This window comes from Rhinolophus sinicus, chromosome 9, assembly GCF_057876585.1.
Source record: "Rhinolophus sinicus isolate RSI-liver-muscle chromosome 9, RSI-T2T, whole genome shotgun sequence".
NCBI classification, from domain to species: Eukaryota; Metazoa; Chordata; class Mammalia; order Chiroptera; family Rhinolophidae; genus Rhinolophus; species Rhinolophus sinicus.
The window spans coordinates 27447266-27472895 of record NC_142509.1 but is presented as its reverse complement, the minus strand read 5'-3'; the positions used below and the strand labels follow the sequence as shown (position 1 = coordinate 27472895).

General features: G+C 52.9%; 2 protein-coding genes across 3 annotated transcripts; one reads left to right on the top strand and one right to left on the bottom strand.

Annotated features, from left to right (window-relative positions):
* HNF1A (HNF1 homeobox A) lies at positions 1–15988 on the top strand. The gene is made up of 10 exons (XM_019727867.3): positions 1–558; positions 7157–7356; positions 8881–9067; positions 9480–9721; positions 10506–10654; positions 10776–10977; positions 11646–11837; positions 12882–13000; positions 13086–13230; positions 14536–15988. The coding sequence occupies exons 1-10, from the start codon at positions 233–235 to the stop codon at positions 14661–14663; spliced, it is 1890 nt and encodes a 629-aa protein (XP_019583426.1). The 5' UTR covers positions 1–232; the 3' UTR covers positions 14664–15988.
* C9H12orf43 (chromosome 9 C12orf43 homolog) lies at positions 15902–24734 on the bottom strand. Of its 2 annotated transcripts, none has more exons than XM_019727868.3 (6): positions 24559–24733; positions 21239–21281; positions 20953–21051; positions 18394–18470; positions 17766–17856; positions 15902–17263 (listed from the first exon to the last, which is right to left on the bottom strand). In XM_019727868.3, the coding sequence occupies exons 1-6, from the start codon at positions 24701–24703 to the stop codon at positions 16912–16914; spliced, it is 807 nt and encodes a 268-aa protein (XP_019583427.3). In that variant the 5' UTR covers positions 24704–24733; the 3' UTR covers positions 15902–16911. The 2 variants fall into 2 exon arrangements, with proteins under 2 accessions (XP_019583427.3, XP_019583428.3); XM_019727869.3 differs by having other exon boundaries at positions 16770–17260; positions 24559–24734.
* Between the last annotated feature and the right edge of the window lie 896 nt (positions 24735–25630).

Below are 25630 nucleotides of genomic sequence, written 5' to 3'. Positions count from 1 at the left end.
AGCTCCAATGTAAACAGAGCGGGCAGGGGCCCTGATTCACTGGCCGCTGGGGCCAGGGTTGGGGGTTGGGGGTGCCCACAGGGCTAGGCTAGTGGGGTTTGGGGGGGACTATAGGTGCAAGCAGCCTGGTTTGTACCTGCCTGCTGACTGGCTGGCAAGTAGACAGTCCACGCGGTGGGGGAGGCGGCCCGCTTGGTGGCCCCGGGCCGCGTGGCCCCGTGGTAGTGGAGCCATGGTTTCTAAACTGAGCCAGCTGCAGATGGAGCTCCTGGGCGCCCTGCTTGAGTCAGGCCTGAGCAAAGAGGCTCTGATCCAGGCTTTGGGTGAGCCGGGGCCCTACCTGCTGGCTGGAGACGGCCCCCTGGACAAGGGGGAGTCCTGTGGCGGCGGTCGAGGGGAGCTGGCCGAGCTGCCCAATGGGCTGGGGGAGACGAGGGGCTCCGAGGACGAGACCGACGACGATGGGGAGGACTTCACGCCGCCCATCCTCAAGGAGCTGGAGAACCTCAGCCCCGAGGAGGCTGCCCACCAGAAGGCCGTGGTGGAGAGCCTGCTGCAGTAAGCACCCCCTTCCCTGTCTCCAGCTCTAAGGAGCCCAGAGGGGCCCACCCTCAGCCCCTGACTAGCCATGCTGAGGCCAGAGTTCCATGAGCTGGGCCTTTAGCCCAGTTGTCGGGAAGGGGGACAGGGCCCATGAGTGCTCAGGGGGGATGTTTACTCGGAGGCTGGTCTCCAGCCCCCTTCTCCCCCCACCTGGCCCTCTACAGAGTCCTGAGACCCCATGAGCCAAGGCTTTCTGCCCAGGGCTTGGGAAGTGGCCCCATTCCCCAGGGGAGCTCCAAGATGGGAAAAAAGCAGGAGACTTTACAATTCAAGGGCCTGGAGAACCAGAGGGTGGTGGGAATTTCTAGCCACCATGGCCAGTTCTACACTCCAGACCCTACTTCCCAGCTAAGCGCTCAGATTACAGGCTTGGGGGCCAGGGAGCATGGCTGGGGAGGTGGAGGGGGGGGCGGGCAAGGCAGAGGTTTTAGAGGCTCCCCTGGCCACCCGGGGACTCAAGCATTCAGCCAGGTCTTTCTTACCTGACGGAGATGGAGCCTCAGAGCGCGAGCTGCTCTCCTTTCTAGCACAACCTCAGGCTCTCCCATCTCACCAGCAGGTGCTATTAGAGGCCTCTCGTGTACCCCCATCCACTGGCTGGCTCCCCATCTCTCGGAGAACTGGGTGGGTCCGAGTCCGATGCCTCCCCTCTCCTCAGCAGAGCTAACCTGGTTACTAATTACCCATGGGCTTTATTATTTCTCTTTTGTTTTATAAATTTATAAATGGCAAAAGGCTCTGATAAGGCCTGTGATCATTAACTTATAGGGATGGTGGCCTGGGGAGGCCTGAGCCAATGAACCTCCCACCCAGCGGGGGTGGGGGATGGGGAAGTGCAGGCGCGGAGGTGGGGAAAGGGAGGTCTGGGGGCTGTGAGGACCCCCTTCCCAACGCCCCTTTAACCTCTTTCCTAAGCCGGGCGCTCTGCTGAGCGTTCGCATGTGTGTATGATTTTGGATAATGTGGAGGTGAAGCCTGGGAGGGAGCTATGGAAACTCTGCTTCGCAGATGAGGAAACTGAGGCCCAGAGAGGGGCAGTAGCTTGACTGAGGCCACTCAGCTGGGACTCCACACCCACTCGGTTTGGTGCTCTCAATCCCCGTGACTGGGGGCCAGGGGCCGGCTGACAGTCACTGGGGCGGGGTCTGAGGAAGAGTTCCAAAGACGCTCTCCAGAGGGACCTTCTCTTTGCTGTTCAAGGTCCCGACCCCGGCTTGGGGTGGGGGAGGGCTGGATCCCTGCCTCCGGGAGTCCTCAGTGTCTGCCTGGCCTTGTGAGGGCCTGGGCAAGGGGCAGGGGAGCAGACAGGCCCCCTGACTTGGCAGGAAGAGGAGGGCAAAGGGCCCTGCTGTGTTGCAGGGGAGGGGCAAAGAGTCAGGCATGGCAGACCCAGGGCGAGGGCACCTGGGACAGGGTGGGGCTGGGCCAGACCTGCTCAGGACCCCAGATGGGAATGGGGGCTTTCAAGTGGGACGGGGGACAGAGGGTGCCAAGGGCCTTTCTTACCTGGCTGGGTGGGGCCTCTTGATCAGCAGCCCCCTTGGTGGGATGGTGGGTGGGGGGAGGCTTGATCCACAGCACTTGAGGGTGAGAGCAGAGGTTAAAGTGCTCTCTAGGGACCAGCAGAGGCCTGGAAGCTGAGGGAGAGAGGGGAGACATGGAGGAGGAGAGAGGGCGTCGGGGCAGATGGATAGAGGCTTGGAGAAGCAGTTGAGCAGAGGAATGGGAGGAAAGAGGGGCTCACACCAGCGGGGAGAAGGGGCTGGGGAGAGAGTGAGGCACCCCAAGCTGAGAGGAGGCTGGAGTACTCCCGCCTGCCCCGATTGGGTTTTCTTTAATGCTAACAGCATGCTATTTACTTTCCATTTAAATTTGAGATGTTGCTATAAATTATCAACCAGCTCCTTGTTCCTGCGGAGTTTATAACTAACTACCTGGGTTACTTATTGTTCAGGTAACAAAAGGGATCAGAAACCACCCTGAGGGAAAAAAGTGGGACCTATAGTCCCAGGGAACACGAAGGAGAGGGGCTCGGGACCCCTGATGTCTGCCGGGGCAGTGGGGGAGTTTGAAGCGTGGAAGGAGGGTGCAGAGGCAGGACTTCAATCTGTCTGCAGAAGACAGTGTCTCGGAAGAGGCAACGTGGGTCCTGGGTCCCAGGTCTCCCTCCCCAGGCGCCCTGTGCCTGAGGCCACAGCACGGCCCTGAGCTCTTCCTTTAATTCACTGTGTGACCTTGGGCCAGTCTCTTCTCTGCCTCCTGCCTCCGTTTCCCTACCTGGACAATGAATAAAATCCAAACTCCCTGTCCCAGTTCCCTGTCCTCTGAGGGACCTCTCGCCCTCCCTCCCTTTCCTCCAGTTACATGGACTTTGCTGATTTCCACCTCAGAGCCTTTGCATCTGCTGTTCCTTCTGCCTGGAACACTCTTTCCAGATCTTCTCATGGCTGATTCCTTCTCGTCTTTTTGCTCAAATGTCACCTCCGGGAAGCCCTCCTGACTCTCTCATCTAAAGGCGGTCCCTCTTTCTTCCACCAGTTTCATTTCCTTTCTCCTGTCATGAAAATACCTCTTGAATGAGAGATCCATGTGGCCTCGTTCACCACTCTTTCCCCTGATATCCAGCCCACTGGCCGACACAGCACAGATGAACGAGTGACTAGGATTCTCAGAGGCCCTGGGGAACGTCTGCTGCTGTGGCCAAGGGAGGAACCTGTACCTGGGGCTGCTTCCGGGGTGTCCTCCTAGGTCCTTCCTGACCAGCTCAAACCTCAACCTTGAAGGTCTCTGATCCTCTCTCTCCATTGGGCACTGAAACTCAGGAAGACAGTGGGACAGTCTGACACCCCTGACTGAGGACAGCCTGTCTGGTTTTGAACCCCAGCTCCCTCACTCTAGTGTGGGCAGGTAATTTCACTTTTTTGAGCCCCAGTTTCCTCTGCAAGGCAGAGATGATAATAACACTGACCCACAGGGTTAAGTAGCAAGATAACATGTAGAGTGCCTATGTAGTAAGTGCAGTAAACGGTTGCTATCATGAGGGGTCCCATTTTACAGATGAGTAAACAGAGGCTCAGAGAGGCAAAGTGACTTGCCCAAGGTAACTCTTACAAAGCACTCAGGCCAGGACTTAGACCCAGGTCCTCCCAACCCCTACAACTCTGCACAGCACTCTCAAGGTTGCAAGCCTGTCCTTGATAAGCTCTCCTTTTTTGCCCTCCCCAGTTGTTCTTGCTGTTCAACTTCACCATCAACTCACTTCCATGCAGTGCTCTAGAGCTCAGAATGGCTTACAAATGCATTAAACTCATTTTATTCTCCTGGCAACCTGTGAAATGTTTATTATTAGCCCCATATCACAGTTGAGGAAACTGAGGCACGCTTCCCAAGGCTAGCCGGAGAGTGAGTGGCAGAGCTGGGATTCAAACTGAGCCAGAAAGGCCGCGCCCGCACTGAGAACTCAGCTGCCCACCTGGGTGGTCTCCCAGCTCCATAACCTAGAAAGTGCTGAAACCCCAAGGGCGGCAAACAAAAAGGCCCAAAGCCTTGAACATCTGATTGACCCCAGAATGGGTAGGAGGCAGGAGGAGGGAGATGTGGGCAGATCTTCCCCTCTCCAGGACCCTCTTCCCTCTGCTGTGGAGCCTGGGGTCCCAGGACTGCACTGATGGTGATGATAACAATGTCATTCCACTTACTGAGCCCTGACTGTGTGCCGGGCCCTGGAAGCGTTTCATTCCTCTTCGAAACTCATTCAGTTCTCCCAGTAGCGTTGCAAGGCAGGCGTGGATTAGCCACCGAGTTTCAGAGGAGACGTGGAGCATGCACACGTCAGGTGCTAGGGCGCAGTGGTGGAACTTGAACCCGGGTTGGTTTCACTTGGGAGCCTGCCCATGAGAGTGAAAGCTGGGGCTACCTGGAGATTTGGCCTCTTAGTTCTGAGTTGGGGAAACTGTCCCGAAGAGTCAGGTCCTTGGAGACTGTGTGTGTGTGTGTGTGTGTGTGTGTGTGTGTGTGTGTGTGTTGGGGGTGGGTGGGAGAAAGAGACACAGTGAACAACAGACAGACACAGAGACAGGAGAGAAAGAGAGAGAGAGAGAGAGAGAGAGAGAGAGAGAGAGAGAGAGAGAGAGAGAGAGACACGGACAGTGACAGTACACCTTCAGTTTGAGCCAGGAGAGGCCCTGTTGAGAGAAAGACTGAGCTCATTCTCTCTGGAGAAGAGAGGAGGGAGGGAGGGAGGATTTCTCAGGGGGGGTGATGATTGCAGTTGGGGGAGGTGGGAGGCCATCTGGCAACCCAGCTCCAGAATCAGATAAACATGTTTGCCAGGGAGCATAAGGCTGGACTTTGTACTGCTCTTCCCTCCCAGCGCTGACTGGCACCCAGGAAGCAGGGGAGGTGGAAAAGAGGCTCCTAGGAACCCCTGAAAGCAGGGAGAGAGAGGAGCTCCGGGAGAGGTCTGCAGGGTCCACGCAAAGTGAAATATTCTTGAGTCCCAGCTCGGTCAGCTTGGACAAGTGAGGCTCACCTGTGTGAGCCTCAGTTTTCTCACCCATGAAATGGGCATACAAGTAGTACCTACTTCCTAAGGTTATTGTAAGATTTAAATGACCGGCTCTTGGCAAAGCACCTGGCTCACAGTAAATATTCAAGAATTATTAGTTCTCATGGGTATCATTTTTACACAAATGGGACTTTGCTGTTTTGACTGCTGACCGATTTAACTTTATCTGACCCCACCTTCCCTGCCTCCCTGCCTTTATGGGAACTGCTGATAAAAATGGAGGAAGTCATGGGGCCAAAGCTGATGAAAGGGTGCCCTGGAGTCTGAGAAAGGCATTGTCAAGGGCACAGCAGGGCTGGCTCTATGAGGAATGAGAGATGGGTGGTGGGGAAGGGCAGTGTGGGGTGGGCTTCAGAGCGCTGGGGGTGGGGGTTGTTTGTGTTTATTACAATTCCGCTTTAAATAGTACATATGCATATGTTGCATATTATATAATATGATATGACATAATTTAAAAAGTATGGAAGAGTAACAGAGGAGGCTGCCCCTCTCACCCTGTCCCCAGCACCCCACACCCCTCTTGAGGCCATCAGTGTCACCAGTTCCTTCCGTGTCCTGCCAGTATTTCATGCAAACACAAGCAAATCGGTAGAAATGTTTTATCCCACTTTAAATTGTACCCAAATAGCAGTGTAGCAAACCTAGCAGACAAACTGTTCCATCTGCGCACATACAGAGCTTTCTCAGCGGGTTTTTACAGTTGGATCAACCCAAGGCACCTCAATTTAGTTAATCCGCGTCCGTTTGCTGGACACTTAGGTGGTTTCCAATCTTTTGCTGTGGCAAGCCACATGGGGACGAGTTACCTCCTACACATTTGCCACACGTGCAAATATCAGAAGTCTCAAATTCTAGAACAACTTGCTGAGTCAAGGGGGTGAGAACACAGGCTCTGGAATCTGGCAGACCTGTGTTCAAATCCCAGTTCTGTCTGTTTCAGCATGGATGTAACGAGCTGCTTCTATCTGACACATATTTGTAACAGAAGCTCAGGACAGGATGAGGGGAAGAGAATCTCAGCCCACAGAGTGGGATTCTGGAGCTCAGACATGCACAATTTTCTTACAATGAGGCCTCTGAATGCCAGCCCATAACCCCTTCACCTGCAACTCTGTTGAAAACCAGTCGCCTGGCCCAGTGCTGTGGGGAAACTGGCCGGGCCGTTGCCTAGGGTCTTGAGCACGTTGTCAGGAGGCGCTTTGATGTTATGTGATTTTTACCTGATAGGCTGATTTAGAAACAAGTCCCTTCAGTTGGATGGAACTCTGCTGGGCTGGTCCTGTGACCTTGGGCAATAGAGGCAAGGCCCGCAATTCTCTTAGCCTTAGTGGCCCCAGCTGCCAACTGGGAGAATCTTGTTTCTCGCCTTGTTTTCACACCCAGTATTTTTTCTAGTAGGTTTCCCTCAGTCATCCATCCATCCACCCTACCATCCGTCCATTCACTCCTGCATTCACCAAGGGCATAATATGTGTCAGGCCCATTTTGGGCGCTGAAAACCAGATGGTTCCTGACCTCAAGGTGTTTATAGTTTCTCTCAGTGGATAAGACATAGCGACAAGTAACATTTCCAGGTAGGATGAGGGGAGGGGCTTTAAAGGAAGCACAAACGTGAGGGCCCTCCCCCTTGGGCTTGTGCAACTTCGAGCGGGAGTCTGTTCATGTCTACATCTGCCCCTGTGTCTGTGTGGCTGTGTTTCTAAACTTGTCTCTGTTCCCATGTCTGTGTGGGACTGGTTGCACCCGTGACCACGTCTGCTATGTGTATGTGTCTCTGTCTCTGTTCTCATGTCCCTGTGTCCTGGCATGAGTGCCCATACCTTCCTGTCCCTGAGTCAGGGTGCAGGCCCCGGGCTCCACACCTGCTTTCATCCACAACCCCCCCACCCCACCCCAGGGCAGACAGGGCTCCTGGCAGCCGGGACTCCCAGCCCTGCCTGCAGGCTCACGCCCAGCTGAGCGGCCCTGTCCTTGCCTTCCTGCCAGGGAGGACCCGTGGCGTGTGGCGAAGATGGTCAAGTCGTACCTGCAGCAGCACAACATCCCGCAACGGGAGGTGGTCGACACCACCGGCCTCAACCAGTCGCACCTCTCCCAACACCTCAACAAAGGGACCCCCATGAAGACACAGAAGCGAGCTGCCCTGTACACCTGGTACGTCCGCAAGCAGCGAGAGGTGGCCCAGCGTAAGTAATGACCGAATGTAGCCCCGTCTTCCCTGGCAGGCCCAGCCGGGACTCTCTGCAGCTCGAGGGTGGGGGCTGGAAGCGTCACCATCCCGTTACTCGGACAGGCAGACTCCGAGGAAGTCAGCGGGACTCAACCAGCATTTAGTACCTATTCTGCACCAGGCACGCTGGGGAGCGGGAGGGCAGTCGGGTTGGTCCTGGGCATCCAAAGATGGATAAACTGGTCCCTGCCTTCTAAGAGCTGTGCGGTGGGGAAGTAGAAAAGATCACTATGATACAGTGAGATGTATTACAACGTGACAACAACAGCAATAGCTAGTGTGTATAGAGTACTCGCAGTGTGCCAGGCCCAGTGCGGAGTGCTACGTAAAGCATATTTCGAAGTGTTGAGCTGATGGCAGAAGAGAGAGTAATCTATTCTTCCTCAGGGAGGCAGGTGCATCAGGCAGGGTCACACTAGAAGTATGACCTTTGTACTAAGTCTTCAAGTGTGAGTCGAATTTTGACCCATGGAGACGCAGGGAAGGGTGTTTTGGGCAGAAGGAACAGTGTGCGTAAAGACTCAGAGGCGAGGAGTATGCTCAGCCCTCCGCTGCAAACCTGGGAAGACCTGGGCGCACTATCATTCAGGGAACAGTGGGTTTCCTCACTCAGGTCTCACACCCCATCAAATCCCAAGTGCACTTTCACACTTATGAGGCTAAATATAAAAAAAGTCTACCATGTCTTTGATTAATTATCCAGGTTTTTAAAAGGCAATATACATCAATAAAAAAAGAAAGAAAGCTTTTACAATAAATATTAGATGTCTCCTCCCTAAAGAGCCACTGGCATTCCCCACTCTTGCATATATCCTTCCAGAGATTTTATGCATATACTAGCCGTATGTATACCTCGTACACACATACATATATATCCCTGACTCGGACTCTTCCTTCTCCCCTTCATAAAAATGTCCTGGCACTTGTCTGTCCCATACCCTGGGTGACCTGCTCAGGGATAATCTGATAGACTAGTTTCCATTAAAGTGGAACCAGCTAACAAGGGCTGGTGGGTCTCTTCTCTCCTGGCTAACACTGCACTTTAAACTTGAATTCTGAGTCTGGAATGTTGAACATAGCTCTCGATATACTCAGGAGATATGATTCGATTTTCTGCTGTCCTGTGTGACCCTGGAAAAATATTTAACTTCCCTGAACCTCACCTGTAAAATGGGACGGCATACGTGTCAAGTGTGAACAAATGCTCACGTTTACCTGCAGCCTTGTGAGATTATATCTTGGCTCAGTAGAAAAGTGTGCAGGGATTGATTAGTGATGTCTGCCTTGGATACAGGTTAAGAAAGTGATGGCATGTGTGCTGTGTGTTTGTCATCACTGGAGTAGATGATTTCTAAGTTCTACTTGTAAGCTCCTTTGGCTCAGCACCCTGGGAATGAGAAAGAATCAGGAGGGTAGTCATGAACTGATGTGGGAAGGTGGGTGTGTCTGGTGCCCTGCTCATGGTTCTCTGTCCCTACAGAATTCACTCATGCTGGCCAGGGTGGGCTGGTTGAGGAGCCCACGGGCGATGAGCTGCCAACCAAGAAGGGGCGGAGAAACCGTTTCAAATGGGGCCCAGCATCCCAGCAGATCCTGTTCCAGGCCTATGAGAGGCAGAAGAACCCCAGCAAGGAGGAGCGAGAGGCATTGGTGGAGGAGTGCAATAGGTAGGATGGCGGGTGGTTAGCAGGGCTGGTTTGGTCTGGGCAGGGGCAAGGCTGGGGAAGGGGAGGGTAGCTCTGGGTGCTGAGGGAGGCTACCCAGTCTCAACTCCTGCTCAGGGTCTGAAACCTAGCTCCATTTCTGACACCAGCCCCCACCAACCCAAGCAACTCTTGAGTGGCTGCTCATCTCATCCATCCTCACTACAACCCTCTGGTTCCTTTGCTCACTTTATGACCAGAGATACTGAGAGAGGCTAAGTCACTTACTCAAGGTCACATAGCAGAACTGGGATTGAAACCGTCTGCCAGCTTCAAACACTCAGATAGAGCCCTACGTCTTAGATCTCTCCCCACAGCCCCAGGAGAGGGTCCCTCTGTTCCTGACCTGGAGGCTCACAAGTGGCTATTTCTGCAGGGCCGAGTGCATCCAGAGAGGGGTGTCACCATCACAGGCACAGGGGCTGGGCTCCAACCTGGTCACAGAGGTGCGTGTCTACAACTGGTTTGCCAATCGGCGCAAGGAGGAAGCGTTTCGGCACAAGCTGGCCATGGACACATACAGTGGGCCACCGCCAGGGCCAGGCCCGGGCCCTGCACTGCCTGCCCACAGCTCCCCTGGCCTGGCCCCACCTGCCCTCTCCCCCAGTAAAGTCCACGGTAAGTGCTGGGGATGAAGGAAACATGGGGGTAGGTGGGAGAGTTGGGGACTACTGTCCAGTGGCAGCTGCCACCCAAACCTTTTAGCACTTCAGTTTGGTTCCACTCCAGTCTATTGACACGACTGTATCTACTCTGCTTCTCTCCACTCCATCTACTCCACCCCATTCCATTCACTCTGATTTGTGTTACTTCCATTCATTCACTTCAGATCAACTCAACTCATTTCTGTTCAACTCAATTCAATTCAGTTCTATTCTGTTCAACTCATTGTAACCCAATTTAGTTCATTTAAATTTGGTATGGTTTAATCCAATGCAATTCCCAATCGATTCAGTTTACTAAATATAATTCAAGGAAATTCAGTTAATTTGGTATAGCTTAGTTCAATTCAATCCAATTCGATTAGATTCAATTCAATTCAACTCAAGCTCGATTCATGTCAGGTTCAATTAAACTAGATTCAGTTTCTTTCAACTAATTCCAGCTCATTCTATTCAACTTAGTTTGCTGCAGTTTAATGTTGTTAACATCAATTTAGTTCAGTTCAATTGTCTTTTATTGAGCACCTACTGCATGTCAGGTATAGCACTAGGCAGCCCTTGTGTTCAGGAGTTGGGAGCAGTCAGCACAGGGCCTGGCAGGAGGTGGACACACGAGCAACGTTTGTCAGCTACATAAAGACGGGGTGGGTTGCCTAAGCAAACAGATGTAGTTTAGAGGAATGAGGGCCCTGGAGCGCAGGAAAGTGGGGTGTTGAGGCTGGACACTGCTCCCATTCCAGGTGTGCGCTATGGACAGCCTGCAACCAGTGAGGCAGAGGAAGCGCCCTCAAGCAGCGGTTCCTTGGTGACAGTATCTACACCCTTGCACCAAGTGTCCCCTACAGGCCTGGAGCCCAGTCACAGCCTGCTAAGCACCGAAGCCAAGCTGGTGAGTGTCCTCCCCATGTAGGGAAGACCCTTCCAACCTCATCTTCCCTCGGCGGGGAGAAAGGGTCCCTAGGAAGACAACATGAGGCCCCACCCTCACTCGGCTTGGCTTCCCTTCCAAGGTCTCAGCAACTGGGGGTCCCCTGCCTCCTGTCAGCACCCTGACGGCACTGCACAGCTTGGAGCAGACATCCCCAGGCCTCAACCAGCAGCCCCAGAACCTTATTATGGCCTCGCTTCCTGGGGTCATGGCCATCGGGCCTGGTGAGCCTGCCTCCCTGGGCTCCACGTTCACCAACACGGGCGCCTCTACCCTGGTCATTGGTAAGCTGGTGGGGTTGGGGGCAGCTGGGTGGGGGTGGGGGTGGGGCTCATGGGGCTCTATAGAATCCAAGAGCTGGAAGAGCCACTAGGACTCATTCATGTTTTATTGAGCACTTACTCTGTGCCAGGCTCTGTGCTACATCTGTGATACATAAGCAAACCAAACAGTCCAAAATCTGAGTGACCCAAATGGGGAGGCAGACCATAAACACAGTACATAAATTATATAGTGCCTTAGAAGGTAAAACATCTGTGGGAAAACCAGCAGCTGAAGGGGATCAAAGTTTTTAAGGTTTTAGGTTTTTGTTTTCAAAGCCTAGAAAGACTTTATTTGTAGGAACTATTATGCAGAAGCTCAACATATAAGACAGACAGGGAGAGGGAAACAGAGAGTTAGCTCCAGAGCCTTTGCACTGCTGTGGAACCCCAAGGCTCCAGGGAACCTAGTTTGACACACCCCCTCCCCATATAATGAGCTAGAGGCTCAGAGACAGACGCAGAGTGACTTGCCTGAGCCAGGTGAGTTAGTGACAGGCCCCAGTGCAAAGGGGTTTCCTGTCCACCTCACCTCCTCCCCCAACGCACTGGCTCTGGGAGGGAGGAACGGTGTCCTCAGGGAGCTTGGGGGGGCCGTGGACACCTGGCTGACTCCTGCCCCTCCGCTCCAGGCCTGGCCTCCACACAGGCCCAGAGTGTGCCAGTCATCAACAGCATGGGCAGCAGCCTGACCACCCTGCAGCCGGTCCAGTTCTCCCAGCCGCTGCACCCTTCCTACCAGCAGCCACTCATGCCTCCCGTGCAGAGTCACATGGCCCAGAATCCCTTCATGGCCACCATGGCCCAGCTGCAGAGCCCCCATGGTGAGCACAGGGGGACGGGGTGGCCAGCAGATACTGCGGTCTCCGTGTCTGGTACAAGTGTGTTTCTGGGATGGGGGCGGGAGCGCTGTGGGTGCTCAGATGAGTGTCTGTGGCCGGAATGTTTCAGTGTGTGAATACACGTGGCCATGAGCGTGTGCACGTGTCTGTGCGAGTGGATCGGCATTTGGGTGTTCACGGTGTTTGCATGTGCACGCCCACGCGTGGGAGTACCGGTCAGTCCTCTGAACGGAAGCCTTGGGGCCACATGTACTTTAGAATTCACTATTTTCAGTTTTTCATAAGGTAATACGGTGGCCACACCATAGATGAGGTAACGCTCCCAGCAGGGTTTGGGGCAACACTGTCACCAAGCGTCACAATTTCTGCAGCAAAAGGTAGACTTCCCCCAAGTAGGTTAATAAAGACTTAACCTCCCAGCAGGCTCAGGACAGATCTTGCTACCAAACGAGCTCTAGGGCCAAGCTTCTGAAAACCGACTGCTTTTCACTTTTGGAATTTGGCTCTGAGGGTACGGGAACGTGGACCTGGGTCTATCTGTGTGCATCTGGTTGAGTGCACGTATTTGTGTATATGGATGGTGTGGCTTTATCTGCGTCAGTGTGAGAATCTGTATTTTTCTGTTGGTATCTATGTGATTTTGTAGGGGCAGGTGGAGGTTAAAATCGAGGTTCCATTTCAAGGGGTGTCCTGGAGGGGGAGATACGCTGCCCTCCGAGTTCTGTACTTAGTACAAGAGCACCCGTGTCTCCCATTCCCTTTCACACCTGTCATCTCCAGGTGATGGGAGGGTCTGGTTTGGGTTCCCACCAAACCAAGCTGAGCAGGGCCCTGTAGGTGGGGAGGGGGGCGGTCCAAACTCTCTATCTGGTGCTCCGTTTTGGAAATCAGTCCCTCCACTGCGCCACTGGGCCTTCGCCAGGCCTCAACGCCCCACTTCCTCCAGCCCCGAGGCCCTCCTGGGCGAGGTCCAGCCTGGCCCAGGGTGCCCTGTGGATCCAGCTCTGTCTTCTCCCTCCTGGCCAGCCCTCTACAGCCACAAGCCCGAGGTGGCACAGTACACGCACACGGGACTGCTTCCGCAGACTATGCTCATCACCGACACCAACCTGAGCGCGCTGGCCAGCCTTACGCCCACCAAGCAGGTAAGGCCCAGGCCAGCAAGGCCCCTCCCTCGGGCCCCTCCCTGGCGTCCCCCCAGGGGCTCAGGTGGCTGCTCTGTTCCCCCAGGTCTTCACCTCAGACACGGAGGCCTCCAGTGAGTCCGGGCTTCACACGCCAGCATCTCAGGCCACCACCATCCACATCCCCAGCCAGGACCCTGCTGGCATCCAGCACCTGCAGCCCTCCCATCGGCTCAGTGCCAGCCCCACAGGTGAGCAGCCTCTTCCTTGTGTGGGTGCAGCAGTGGGCAAACAGGGGGGGCCACGAGGCAGGTTTTGGAGGGCACTCTGTGCTCTCTGGAAGTGAACCAAGAGGGGTGTGAAACCACAGGAAAATGGGCACATCTTACAGAAACATCTCACTGACTGGTCGAGGAACAGGATTAAGTCATAGGAAGAGGCAGTGGCGGTAACAGGGAGCAGCCAGTTAGGCTAGGTGGGGGCCAGAAGCGGCTCAGGAGTTAGCATTCTTTGAATCATTGCCAACATTTAAATATCAGCCTTCATAAAGAAAGCCAGATGGAAAACTGGAAGGACTCATGTTTCCACGTAGCAACGAGAGAGAGTGGGCTTTCCAGGCCTCCACATCCCGCTTGACCCATTCATTTCCATCCCCCTATGACCCAAGTCTGCAACCTACAAGGTCATGGTGAAGAGCCAGCACGCTGGGGTCCGGCTGCTGGGCTTTGGGGCCTGGGGTGACCACTTGCTTAGTGCGTGACTTTGGGCAAGGGGTCGCCCCTCTGTGAGCCTGAGGTTCCTCCACTCAGCCCTGGTGACTGAAGTGAGTTACTGAGGGCTGAGGGCCGCACAGTCCAGGCTGTTCTGTCCGTGTGGCACTGGCATCATCCCCATTTTACAGACGAGAACGCGGACACTAAAGGAGGTGAGGGACTTGGCCTTGCCTGACAGCTACTAGGTGGCAGGGCCAGGACTTGAACTCAAAGCCCATTCCTGTAACCGTCTGAATCAGCCAGGCTTCTCCCGAGAACCCACAGGAGTGTGTACACATTTAAGGAACTGGCTGACACGACTGTGGGGGCTGGCAAGTCCGAAAGCTGGAGGGCAGGCCAGCAGGCTGGCGACGCGGGCAGGGGTTAATGTTGGTCTTGAGGCAGAATTCCTTCTTCTCCAGGAAATCTCAGCTTCTGCTCTTAAGGCCTTCAACTGATGGGAGGTCCACCCACGTTATCAAGGGAAATCTCCTTTAAATCAACTGACTGTAGGTGTTCACACACACACACACACACACACACACACACACACACACACACCTCCACAGCAACACTTCGGTTAGTATTTGGTTCAATGACTAGAGCCAAGATGACACCTACAACTAACCACCTCACCAGGCTTCCCTAACGTTCCCACTAAAATGTCCTGAGGTGGCCACTCCCAGGGTGGCCCGAGCCTGGCCACAGGTTAATGAGACCAGGCCCCCCTCTGCTGGCCTGGGTACCCCCGGGGATGCATAAGGACTGGCTCAGTGGCAGCAGCAGTGTCACTTGCCTCCACAGTGTCCTCCAGCAGCCTCGTGTTATACCAGAGCACCGAGTCCACCAATGGCCACAGCCACCTGCTGCCATCCAACCACAGCGTCATCGAGACCTTCATCTCCACGCAGATGGCCTCTTCCTCCCAGTAACCATGGCTACCGCCTCCCAGGAGCTGGGCCCCGAAGCCTGCACGGCCCACTTGGGGGGTGACTAGAACATCTGAACCTGCAAAACTTTTGCTGCCACAGAGCTGCTGCCCTTCTCTGGAAAACTGTGCCTCGGTCCCCACCCTGCTCTGCCAGTGTCAGAGAGGGAGGGGTTCTGAGGGGCCCCAACCCGAGGCGGGCTGCTTTGGTGCACACGGGGATACTGTGGAGAGCTGGGAAGCACAGCATGTTCCTGGCAGGACATGGGAGGGGCTGTCCCTGCTGCTCAGGGGAAATCCTGTCACTTGGAACAGAGTGGGACAGGCTTTGGATGCTGATACCCCCAGCCTGGGCCTGTGGGGAGCCCCGGCACCCTGAAGGGAGCTCCGGCAGCCACACGTCTCAGGACACAGCCTGTGTAGCTGTGACTCACTGAGCAACGAAGAGACGCCCTAGATCAATGTGTCCCCATTCTGTCACCGATGCCCTGTCCAGGCCACTCCATCCTGCCCCCCTTCCTGCTACGGACTCACATGCCCATTTGTACCCACTCCCGTCCCTCACTCACAGCTTACGCTTTCCCTGAGGGGCTACTCTGTCCCAGGGCCTGGGGCTCAGACACCCAAGCGCTAAGGGAGCCCAAGCTGACAGCAGGGCATCAGGGCTCTCCAGCTTCCCTCATCCTGAGCCATCCCTCTCTCTGGACCCCGTGACCTCCAGTTTTCTGGGACTTTCGTTCCCCCGAGCATCATGCCTTCTGATGCCGGCCTGGCATCTTGCCTCTACTGAAAAGCCCCCTTAAGCCTAGTAAGCCGTCCTTGCTCGTGTGGGAGGCTTGCAACTCTGCACTTGGTGCTAGTCCTGGGGTAGCAACTCCTCTGGCCTCTGGGGTCCTGCAGACCCTCCCTGGTTTCGGGGAGAAGCTGCTGAGCTCAGAAGGCAGCAAGGTCTGAGCAGCAGGCAGAGTGGAGGTGTCCAAAGGGAGAAAGGAGAGGCGAGCGGCAGGGAGGACCACCCGTCTGGACAGGACGGAGGCCTGGAAGCTTGGAGGCCTGGCAGGCGGAGGGATGGGGCGAAGTGCGGGCAGGCGCAGCCCATGAGGAGCCCGAGCCCGAGCCCACTGGGAGGGACAAGGCAGCTGTGTAAAGCCGGGGCTCCTGCGACCTCATCTCCCTGAGGCTGCTGCAGACAACCCGCCCGCGGAGTCCGCCTCCAACCCGTGACTGAGGAAGGGCCTGGGAGAACCAGCAAGCCCCGCGGCTTGCAGCCAGCTAAGGGCAGGTCTGTACATTTATTTAACTTTTAGTAAACAAAGGACGTATCGGAAACTTCTTGCTTGTCCACACATCGCCCAGATGGGGTTGGGCACGCAGAGGGAGGCAGGGGTACACCGGGGGCCTGAGGAGTGAGGGGTCCAGCACACACTCTCTCACACCCCACCTGTCCTCCCGGTTCTGCTGAATCTCTGAGGCAAGGCGACAAAGCCAGAATTTCACCTCAACCTGGAGCTTCTGTTGCTTCCGGAAGTCTTGAAGCTGGGGTGCAGGAACCCATCTTGGCGTGTAGGCAGGAGGACTCCTCCTGTGTGATGCTTATTTAAAATGTCTCATCAAGATTCAGCATTGACCGGGAGGCAGCACCCAAATCACTTTGTTACGTGTTGGGTCCGACAATTTATTTTCGATAATCTGGTTGGCTCAGAGACATGATCGTGCGTGGAGGAAAAAAAAATGAGGGAGGAAGAAAATCTCTCTCCTTCTCTTTCAGACAATGTTATATCCAGTCTGTGTGGCACGGAGGGAGAAGTACAAACTCCTTGGGCCTCGGCACCTCAGGGACCCCTTCTCTCATTTCCTTGAGATTGTCCCACAACAGGCTGAGGAGGTGGAGGGGAAGGAAAAGGCCTCCCTCACTCTCTCCGCGGACAGTACTGGGGAGACGGAAGCTTCACCACTTGGCCATTAGCACTGAATGACTGGGAGGCTCTTTCTTCCTGAGGCCACAGAATGTTCTGGTAACACAGGTCTGCCCCAGCCTCCAGTGGGAGCACAAAAGGGCAGGCCTTGCTTAGGCTTCTCACCCTATAACCACGGCGTTGCCCCGACCCTTGGGCAAGCCCCAGTCCGGCCCTTGGGCAGAGCCTGGACTGGCCAACCACGTCCTTGGAGAGGGAGACAGGTCTTGGCAATGCCTCGTCCCAGTGGGTGCCTTGGTACTGGGGCTAGCTGTGCCCTGTGCCCACAGGCTGGGGTCAGTTTGCAGACATGGCTGCTGGACTCCTTGCTGGGGGTAACGGGGAAGCCTCACTTGCCTTCTCTGCCTTTTTCTTCCTTTTCCTCTTTTTGGTCCCAAGTGATGTCTGGTCTCCGTTGAGCGTGGCTGACTCCTTTTCCTGCTTCCCGCCTGTGGCCTTGCTTGTGGTGATGGCTGCGGTCAGGTCTGCGCTGGCCTCCTTCTTGGCTTTCTTTTTCGACTTCCTTTTACTCTTCTTCGCCTCTTTCTCCCCCTTGACAGGGCCATGGATGGCAGACTCCTGCAGGATGTCGGAGGCTGACACAGCCGCCTCCCGGCACCGCTGCCACTCCTCGTTGCTGTCCTCACTGCTACAAGGGGAAGGCAGTCTGGTCACCCTGCGTCGGGCCCGGGCCCCTCAGCTGCCTCTCACTGCTTTGGTCCACGCCACCAGAAAGAGGCCACAGGGGGAGGCAGACACGGAGCTCAGGCTTGGGAGTGAGGCAGGCCTGGGTTCTGATACTGGCTTCTCTGCTTTCTAGCTATGTGACCTCATTAAGTAACTTCACCTCTCTGGCCCTCACTGTCTTCATCTATAAAATGGGGCTCTTCACTGAGCCCAGGCCTCACAGGAATATCCAAGGAGTGAGGCGCCTGGCACAAGATGGGTGCTCAAACAGCAGTAAACATCCAAGGCCACCCCCCAGGAGAACCTCTTCCCCCTCCCACTGAGGGTACTATTTCCCCAGCTCCCTGACAGGGTTCCTTGTCAGCCTGGACCGCACTGGAGTCTGCTTGGCTGTCCTGGGACACTGGCCAACACAGAAAACGGGCAAAACGGAGGGACCCTGAGGAGAGGCTGTGCAATCTCACCTGGAGCTGGAAGGCAGTCGCTTTCGGCAGGGCTGGGGAGCAGCTTTCTCCTCAGGGCCTTCAGGTACGGAGGTGAAGAAAAGGCGGAAGCCTACAAACCAAAGGGGCAGCGTCAGCTCTGCCAGGTGCCGACCTCTCCTCCCAGGTGCCCCGGCTGCCCTGCTTCTGCCCTCAAGGAGCTTCCAGTCCAGAAGGGAAGACTCAGGAATCGCTCTTCTCTAACCACAAAGTAACACCTCATGTGATGAGGGTACACCGGCTGCCACATCCGGTCAGCCAGCCCTCGGTGGCTTCTGGAAATGCGCAGTGGAGCCTCCTGCCTAAGGCAGCTTCCAGAGTGGCAAATGAATTTGACAGGGGACCGACTCAGACGGCAGGGCTGTGAGTGCAGGGGTAAGAAGCTCCTGCTCAGGGCTGGCCTGACAAGCTCACCAGACAAGTGACTTCATTTCTCAGAGCCTCCGCTTCCCATACGGTCCCCCTGTAACCGGGCTATCATCATGAGACCTGCCTTAAGAGCAGGCTGCTGGGGTGGAAGAAGGTAACACACCACACTGTGTTTCCCAGCTCCAGGCATACAGTAGGTGCTCACCAAACGATAGCTGATATTAACAGGGTAACTACTCACCATCATCCTCTGGGGTGACTCTCTTCTGTACCTCGGCCTTTGTCGGCTCCTTCACGACTTCTGAGATGGTAATGGAACTAAGGGAAGAGGAGACGGTTGATTCAGGATAAGAGTCTGGGTGATAACAAAAACGTGTTTTAAAGGGGATCGAGGCAAGTGATCTTAAATGCAAAAGGAGACAGCACACTGGCCTGGTAAGAACGCGAAGGCCGACCGCCATACCTGTAACCAGTGCCTGCCGGCTCAAACCGCAGTGCTTCATTTGTTTAAACCCCTTTATTATTCCAGAAAACACTGAAGAATTTTTAGAGATACTCATAGTACAACAAAATGAATACCATTTCAAATAGGGCAAAGAGAAAAATAAACGCAAGAGGGACAGAAAGCGCCGACGTGTGGTCAGGAAGTCCTGTACCCGTGCTAGAGGGAGGGCACACTGAGCTTCTTGGCAGCAAGCACGAAAAAGGAAACAAGACCAGTGTAGAGAAATGGTTTAGAGGTCAGCTTATAGAGCAGGGCAGACCTGTTTGTTTTTTAACTTAATTTTTTTTCTTTTTAAATTTGAGATAACTGTAGATTGACATGCATCTAAGAAATACTACAGAGAGATTCCATATCCTCTTTGCCTGGTTTCTCCCAATGGCAGCACTGTGTGCATTAACAGTAGTTCAATCATCCGAGCGGGAAACTTACACTGATACAATCCATTGACCTTATTCAGACTTCAGAGACCTGGGTCTTGAATCCTGGCTTTGTCACTCACTGGCTTTGTCCTCTTTGGCAAGGGACTTCATCTCTCTTGGCCTGTTACCCATCTGCACACTGGGAATGATAACCGTCCCTGCCTCCCAGGGCTGTGACCGGATTAAACGAGAGAGGATAGCAAGCACTCAGTCCAGAGCCTGGCCACGGGCAGCTGCTCAATAATGGTAGCTGTGATGATGATGAAGACCACTGTCATCCTGATAAGCAGTAAGTGTCACAGGATTTCTCACGCAAAAATAAAGCCTGTCTCCAGAAGCACAGAAAGCAGGGAGAACTGCCGACACCAGGAAGCATGTCTCTGGTGAATGCGAACAGAGAATATGCCAAAGGTGTGTCCCAAGGTCCTGTCCAGGAAATCAGTCTGGGAAGAAGGAGTGAAGATGGTGCCGCCCAGGCGCCTGGTCCTGACCCAAGCATCTATCACAGTGGTTCGTTGTCCACAGGGGACATTAGGCTATGTCTGGAGACATTTTTGGTTGTCACAAATGGTTGTGGGGTTTGCTCCGAGGTTCCAGTGGGTGGAGGCCAGGGATGCTGCTGACCATCCTACACTGTGGGGGACAGTCCCCCACGACCAGGAATGATCCAGTCCAATGTGCCAATAGTGCCATGGCTGAGAAACCCTGCTCGCACACAAGGGACCAACTGGAGTACCTTTTACGTCTCTGTGGGGAGATATATAAAAACACTGCAGGAACCATCTGACCGCAGCTGAGCAGCGCCCGGCTCCATTTCCACTTGGGGAAATGTTCAGCGTGGATCACTGTAGTGCCAGGTGGGCCTTTTTACCTTAAAGCCAAACAGTCATAAAGAGAAACTGCTTCCATGGGGTGAAATGCCAACTGACCTTTCTAAACACGTTTCCCACATTCCTGAGTTGGGGGAAGGCACTACACCACGGTGGTTCAGGCTGCTGAGGTCTGGCCCAACATTCTGCCTTAACAGAGCAGCTGGTTTACACTTTGGGAGGGCTCTTTTGTCCTCTGTGATGTTACTTCAGATTAAAGGACTCTTGCTTGACTATCCTCACCTCGCTTTCAAAACCTGCTCTGCTAATCAAGAATGGACCTAGACCAGCATATTCTGAAACGTGTTCCATGCTACGTGACTGGTCTTCCACTAAACAAAGGCAGTGTGGCCATATGGGTCTGGAAACTGCTGGGCCGAACAAGATTACACAGGTGTCTTTACTGCAGGACTTCTCAGAGCCTTGAATGGATAATTAGGAATCTCCATATCTCAATCTACATGGGGGGATGTAGAATGTAGTGTTTTTCAACTTCTTTGCTATTGGATCTCTTCTTTTCAAGAGCCTCACTCGGGACTTGTATCCCTCGGCACCTGCTTTAGGGCCGCTGACCTGCATCTTTACCGATTGTGTTCTCAAATGTAAGAAAGAGAACTGGCACCGTGCCTGGCACACCGGAAGCACCCAAGAAACAGTAACTCCATCTGTCCCTTGCCCTCTTGTTCTTGGGGTTCCTCTCTTCCTCTCACGGTAGCAGGATAACACAGCGGTCAAGAGCACAGCCTCTAGAGTCAAACACACTTGGGTTTGAGCCCCAGCTCTGTTCCTTACTCCCTTCAGGCAAATGTTTCTTTCCGTGAAGAGCCTTTGTTTCCTCAACTGGAGAATAAGGTGACAGGCTACACGGTAGGGTGACTGTGAACGCGGTGAGGTGACACGTGCCCGGTGCATGCCCCGTGCCTACCTGCACACTGTGAGCTCCCCGTCAATGGGGCCATTACTGTTCAAATTGATGAGGGCAGAAGAGAAGGTAAGCTTTTGGTTACCTGTCCAGTAGGGCTCCGAGCTTCTTGGCTATGTGGGCTCGGAATTCGGGGGTGGTCTGGAGCTCGTTACCATCTTGTTCATGCTCATCCACCTTCTGCCTACAACACAAAGAGAAAGACCTCACTTCCTGCCAGTCCAGAAGCCACCCCCATGAGGGCAGGGATTACGTGTGGCTCGTTCACCCTGATATCCCAGGGTGCAACCTAGCATTGGCACACAGCAGGGGATCTGTAATCTGTATTTGTTGAATGAAGGGATGAAACTTGAACCCAAAGTGCACAGTACCTGAGGCTCCGCTGGGTGGTTGGTAACTGATTATCTGCTGCATCTGTGGAAATAATGAAAACTGAGGCATTTATAGAGGAAACATTATCTGTTGTGCGCCAGGCATGATTTTAAGTGATTTACATGTATAACTCATTGAATCTTCCCCCATTAGAGGGGTCACCATATACCACATTTTGCAGAAGAATAAACTGAGCCAAGAAGATGTAAAGTTACTTAGCTGGAGTCAAACAGCTAATAAGTGACAGAGTTGGGATGAGACAGGTCAACCGTCTTCAGAGCCCCTCTCTTAACCACCATGCTGACCAGGCAAGCCTAAGAGTGATCTGATTCTAGCATTAACCGGTGCCTACTAAGCACCTAGCAGGCACTTAGTAGGAAAGAAGAAAGTGGCCCAGTTATGTCGATCACATTCTTCAAGCCAAGACACTGGGGATGCTGGCTCGGTGGTCATTCACTCAACCAAATACTGAAGGTCTACCATTACCCAGGGGGTGTGCCAGTGGCTGAATAACTTAGACAAAGATCCCAGCCCTCATGGAGCTTACACTCTAGTCGGTGAAGACAGATGACAAAAAACACACAATTAAAACATAAAGTTAGATGATGATACGTATAGGGAAAAGCAAAGCAGGGAGGTCGGTGGGGAATACTGGGTGGGGGATCATTTTAGAAAGATGGGCAGGGAGGGTATCACAAATAGGTGACATTTGCACTGAGATTTGAGAGGTGACGGAAAGCCAAGTGGACATCTGGGGAAGAGCCTTCCAGGTGGAGGGAAAAGCACATGCAAAGGCCCCAAGGCAGAAAGAACCGTGTCTGGAGTGTTTTAGAGCCAGCAAGGAAGCCAGCGTGGCTGGGGAACTCAGGGGGCCAGATCACACGGGGCCTGGTGGGCCAATGTGAGGGCCTGGGTCTCAAAGGAGAAGAGGGGCAAGGCCAGCAGGAACACTGCTGCAATAATTGAGATGGTGAGAAGTGGCAGCACACAGGACGTGTATTTTGAGGATGGAGTCCACAGGATTTTGCTGATGGACTAGATAGATGGTGTGAGAAATAAGGGAGATGGCTCTATGCGGGTTTTGACTTGAACAATGGGACAAAATGTGCTTGTGTATGTAAGGGGCTAACTGAATCAAATGGACACTTGGTAATTCTGGGCCCAAAGTAGGGCCACAGTATGAAGCAACTTCAGGAAGCACAGCGTACACTGTGGTCTGTGTCCACGTGCTCCGGAGCGTCACATGGAGTACAAAGTGCCTGATGGTCCTGGAGTTGGGTAATGGGGAGCCCTGGGATGGACAGTCTTTAATGACCTCTCCTTTCTCTTACATGCAATCACAATGTAGTCCGTCATGACTACAGAGCAATGGATGTGAGGTACTGTCATGGTAAAGAAGAAGCTGTATTAGACCCCAGGCTCCAGAGTTCAGTTGAGCCCTGGCAAGATGTGTGACCCTGAGCAAGTCCCTTTACCTCCCAAGCCTTTGTTTTCCTCATCTGTAAAATGAGGGTTAGGTCAACAACCCTCCGGAGTAAGTGTAAGGACATAGTGAAGTTTTATATTGTTTTGGACCCTTCGTTTGCAATTCCATCTCCTCCCTGGATTTGTCAGCTACTGGAGTACATGGTCGGCCTCTTTTTATCTTTACATCCCCAGCTCTTGGCATGGTGTCTTGGTGTGAAATAAATGTTGCATATCTTTATCAAAGTTGCATACCTGGGATCTGGGAACAGGCCAGATCCCGGCTTTCATGAAGTTCACATTACATAACTTCTCACTCAATAAACTGTAGAACATGTACGAGCCAGGGTTGAATTCAAGTTACTAGGGATGCGGGAATAGAAGAAAAAAGACAAGAGACAAGTGTAGGAAGGAAAGCACTATCCATGAAGGTTATCACACAAAGTCTGATGGTGACAGATAGAAGGCAGATAAACCAGCTTTCCTGAAGAGGTAGTGTCTCAGCTGTATTCAAGGATGAGCAGGAATTAGGCAGGAAGGGGAAAGCAATCCATGCGGAGAGACCAACCACATAACTGCTGCCATTTGTTGGGCCTTCCTATGTTCCAAGAACTGCAGATGCATCATCTCAGTTACTTTTCAACTTGATGATGTGGGTACTACCATTATCCCAACTTTACAGATGAGGAAATTTAGACACAGTGAGATTTAAGTACCTTGCCCAAATTCTCAATGCTAGTGAGTGATGGAGATGGATGTGTATAGAGTGATGCATATAGAATGTGAAAACTGCAGAGTTATGGTGCCCAGAGATGAGAGGGTATAGTATGGTCTGATGCCTACCTATGAAAGTGTAGAGTGGTAGGACAGCAAGAAAAGAGAGGCAGGCAGGGAATGGATTACTAAAGGGCTTGTAAGTCCTTTTAAACAAAAGCAGGAGGTTTTAACCATGATTTACCACTGCTGTGAAAGTCTGGTAAAGCCTGGATTCCTTTTCAGAATGTTTTAAATGCACAAAATACAACTCGTAGGATTACAAATAAAACCAATGATACTGACATTGTCACTATAACCTAAAAAACCAAATTTGGCATATTGATATATGTTTCTTTTTTAATGCATTAAGTAAGATCTAGAGATGGATCTAAAAATTATTGTAATTTTAAAGTAGTGATGAATATAAATTTTTTCCAACATTTTATTCACAATATTTTGATGTATCTGCAAAGACTGTAAATAAGACATGAAAATCTGTGACATTTGTTAGGACAAAGTAACAGGTATTGTCCAACTTACTTGTGGCTTGTTGCCCACATGCAAGATGGAAAGTGATGCTAAATTTCAGACATAGGTTAATGAGAGTAAAGATGAAATGTTTTTCCCCCTTCCAAATTCACGTATCCTCTGGATTATGATTAGGGACCCCTATGAGTTTGGGACTTATTCCAGGGCCCTAGGGAATCACGGTCAGAGTTCTGTGTCGGACACAGCTCACTGGCAGCCCCAGGGTATGAACACGATGCAGGCGGGGAAAGGATGAATGCGAGAATCCAGAAAGGGGGCTGTCGCCGTGATTTCGGAGAGGTGGCGGGCTGCCTAGTGTGCAGCAGGGAAGATGGGCCAAAGGGAGCAGAATCAAGAGACATTCAGGTACTTCAATTTCCCTGACTGGGATAATGGAACAACCCACACTGCTGCACCAGCACGCGCTTTGACTCTGAACTCCATGCAGTCCCAGGAGTTCTCTTGGGGAGAGAAGTCGAGTCCCACTGCCTCCTTCCTCACCATCCATTCTCTCAGACCCCGGGGAAAGTCCTACGCCCTTCTGCCAGACTGCCTGAACACAGTTGCCTACCAGCTCTTGGCTTCTCCGGCCCCCTCGGGCGCTGCTCCAAGCCCCAGGCCGGCATCGCAGCCTCACGGCACCGCGCCAACTCCTCGGCATCACTGCTGCTGCTGCTGCTCTCCAAATCGCTCACGGAACCTCTGGGCGCCGTCATCTTGAACCACCGCAAAGGATTATGGGGAGATCCTCCACTAGCCACACCCCTCCACGACCCCACGTGAGAGCGGAGGAGCGCGGGGCATGGTGGGGATTGTAGTTCTCAGACTAAGGCCGTCTCTGGCCGTTGAATTGTCCTGGCGGTATCTTCAAACGTAAGAGTTTAGAAGTGACTAAGAAATCAACTTCTCCATCCTTTCTTGATGAGGAAAATGTGACATACAGAGGGGAAGGAATTGCCTAAGGTAACACGGGGGTTAATGACAGAACTGGGATTAGTTCCCAGGGCTGATTCAATATAGCTTCAGTATTACCCATTTATTCCAGGAATTTGGAAATCCATCTGGACATCAGAAGCAACTGAGGAAGCTTGTTAAAATGCAGGTTGTTGGGTCTAACCAAAAAGTAACTGAATCAAAATCTTTTGGGGCCTTGCTTCTACTCAGTACAATCTGTGAGCCAGCAGCATCCGCAAACTCAGGAGCTTGTTAGAAACGCAGAGTCCTAGCTTCAGTTTAGACCTACTGAATCACAACCTGTATTTAAATAAGATCTCCAGGTGATTCGAATAAAGTTTGAGAGGCACAATCCCAGGTGATTCTATGCATAGTAGCGTTTGGGAAACATTGGGCAGTTTTTTTCTAGGTTAGGACTTCTGCATTCTGCTTGCACATGGAATTCAATTCAATACTGACCCCTAGGACCCACTCAAGACCAACACATTAGAATTTGTGTTGTTTCATGGAATACTCCACTATGAAGGATGAACAAAATCACTTTTGTCTTTGGAATGCTTTTCTTCGTTTTATCTTTGAAACTAAGTGTGTCAAAATTTTTATTAAAATAAACTTTCTGGCTAGGTCTTTTCTATTACAAAAGAGAGAAAGGTGACTTATTCATTCCTTTTTTAAAACAAGAATATGCC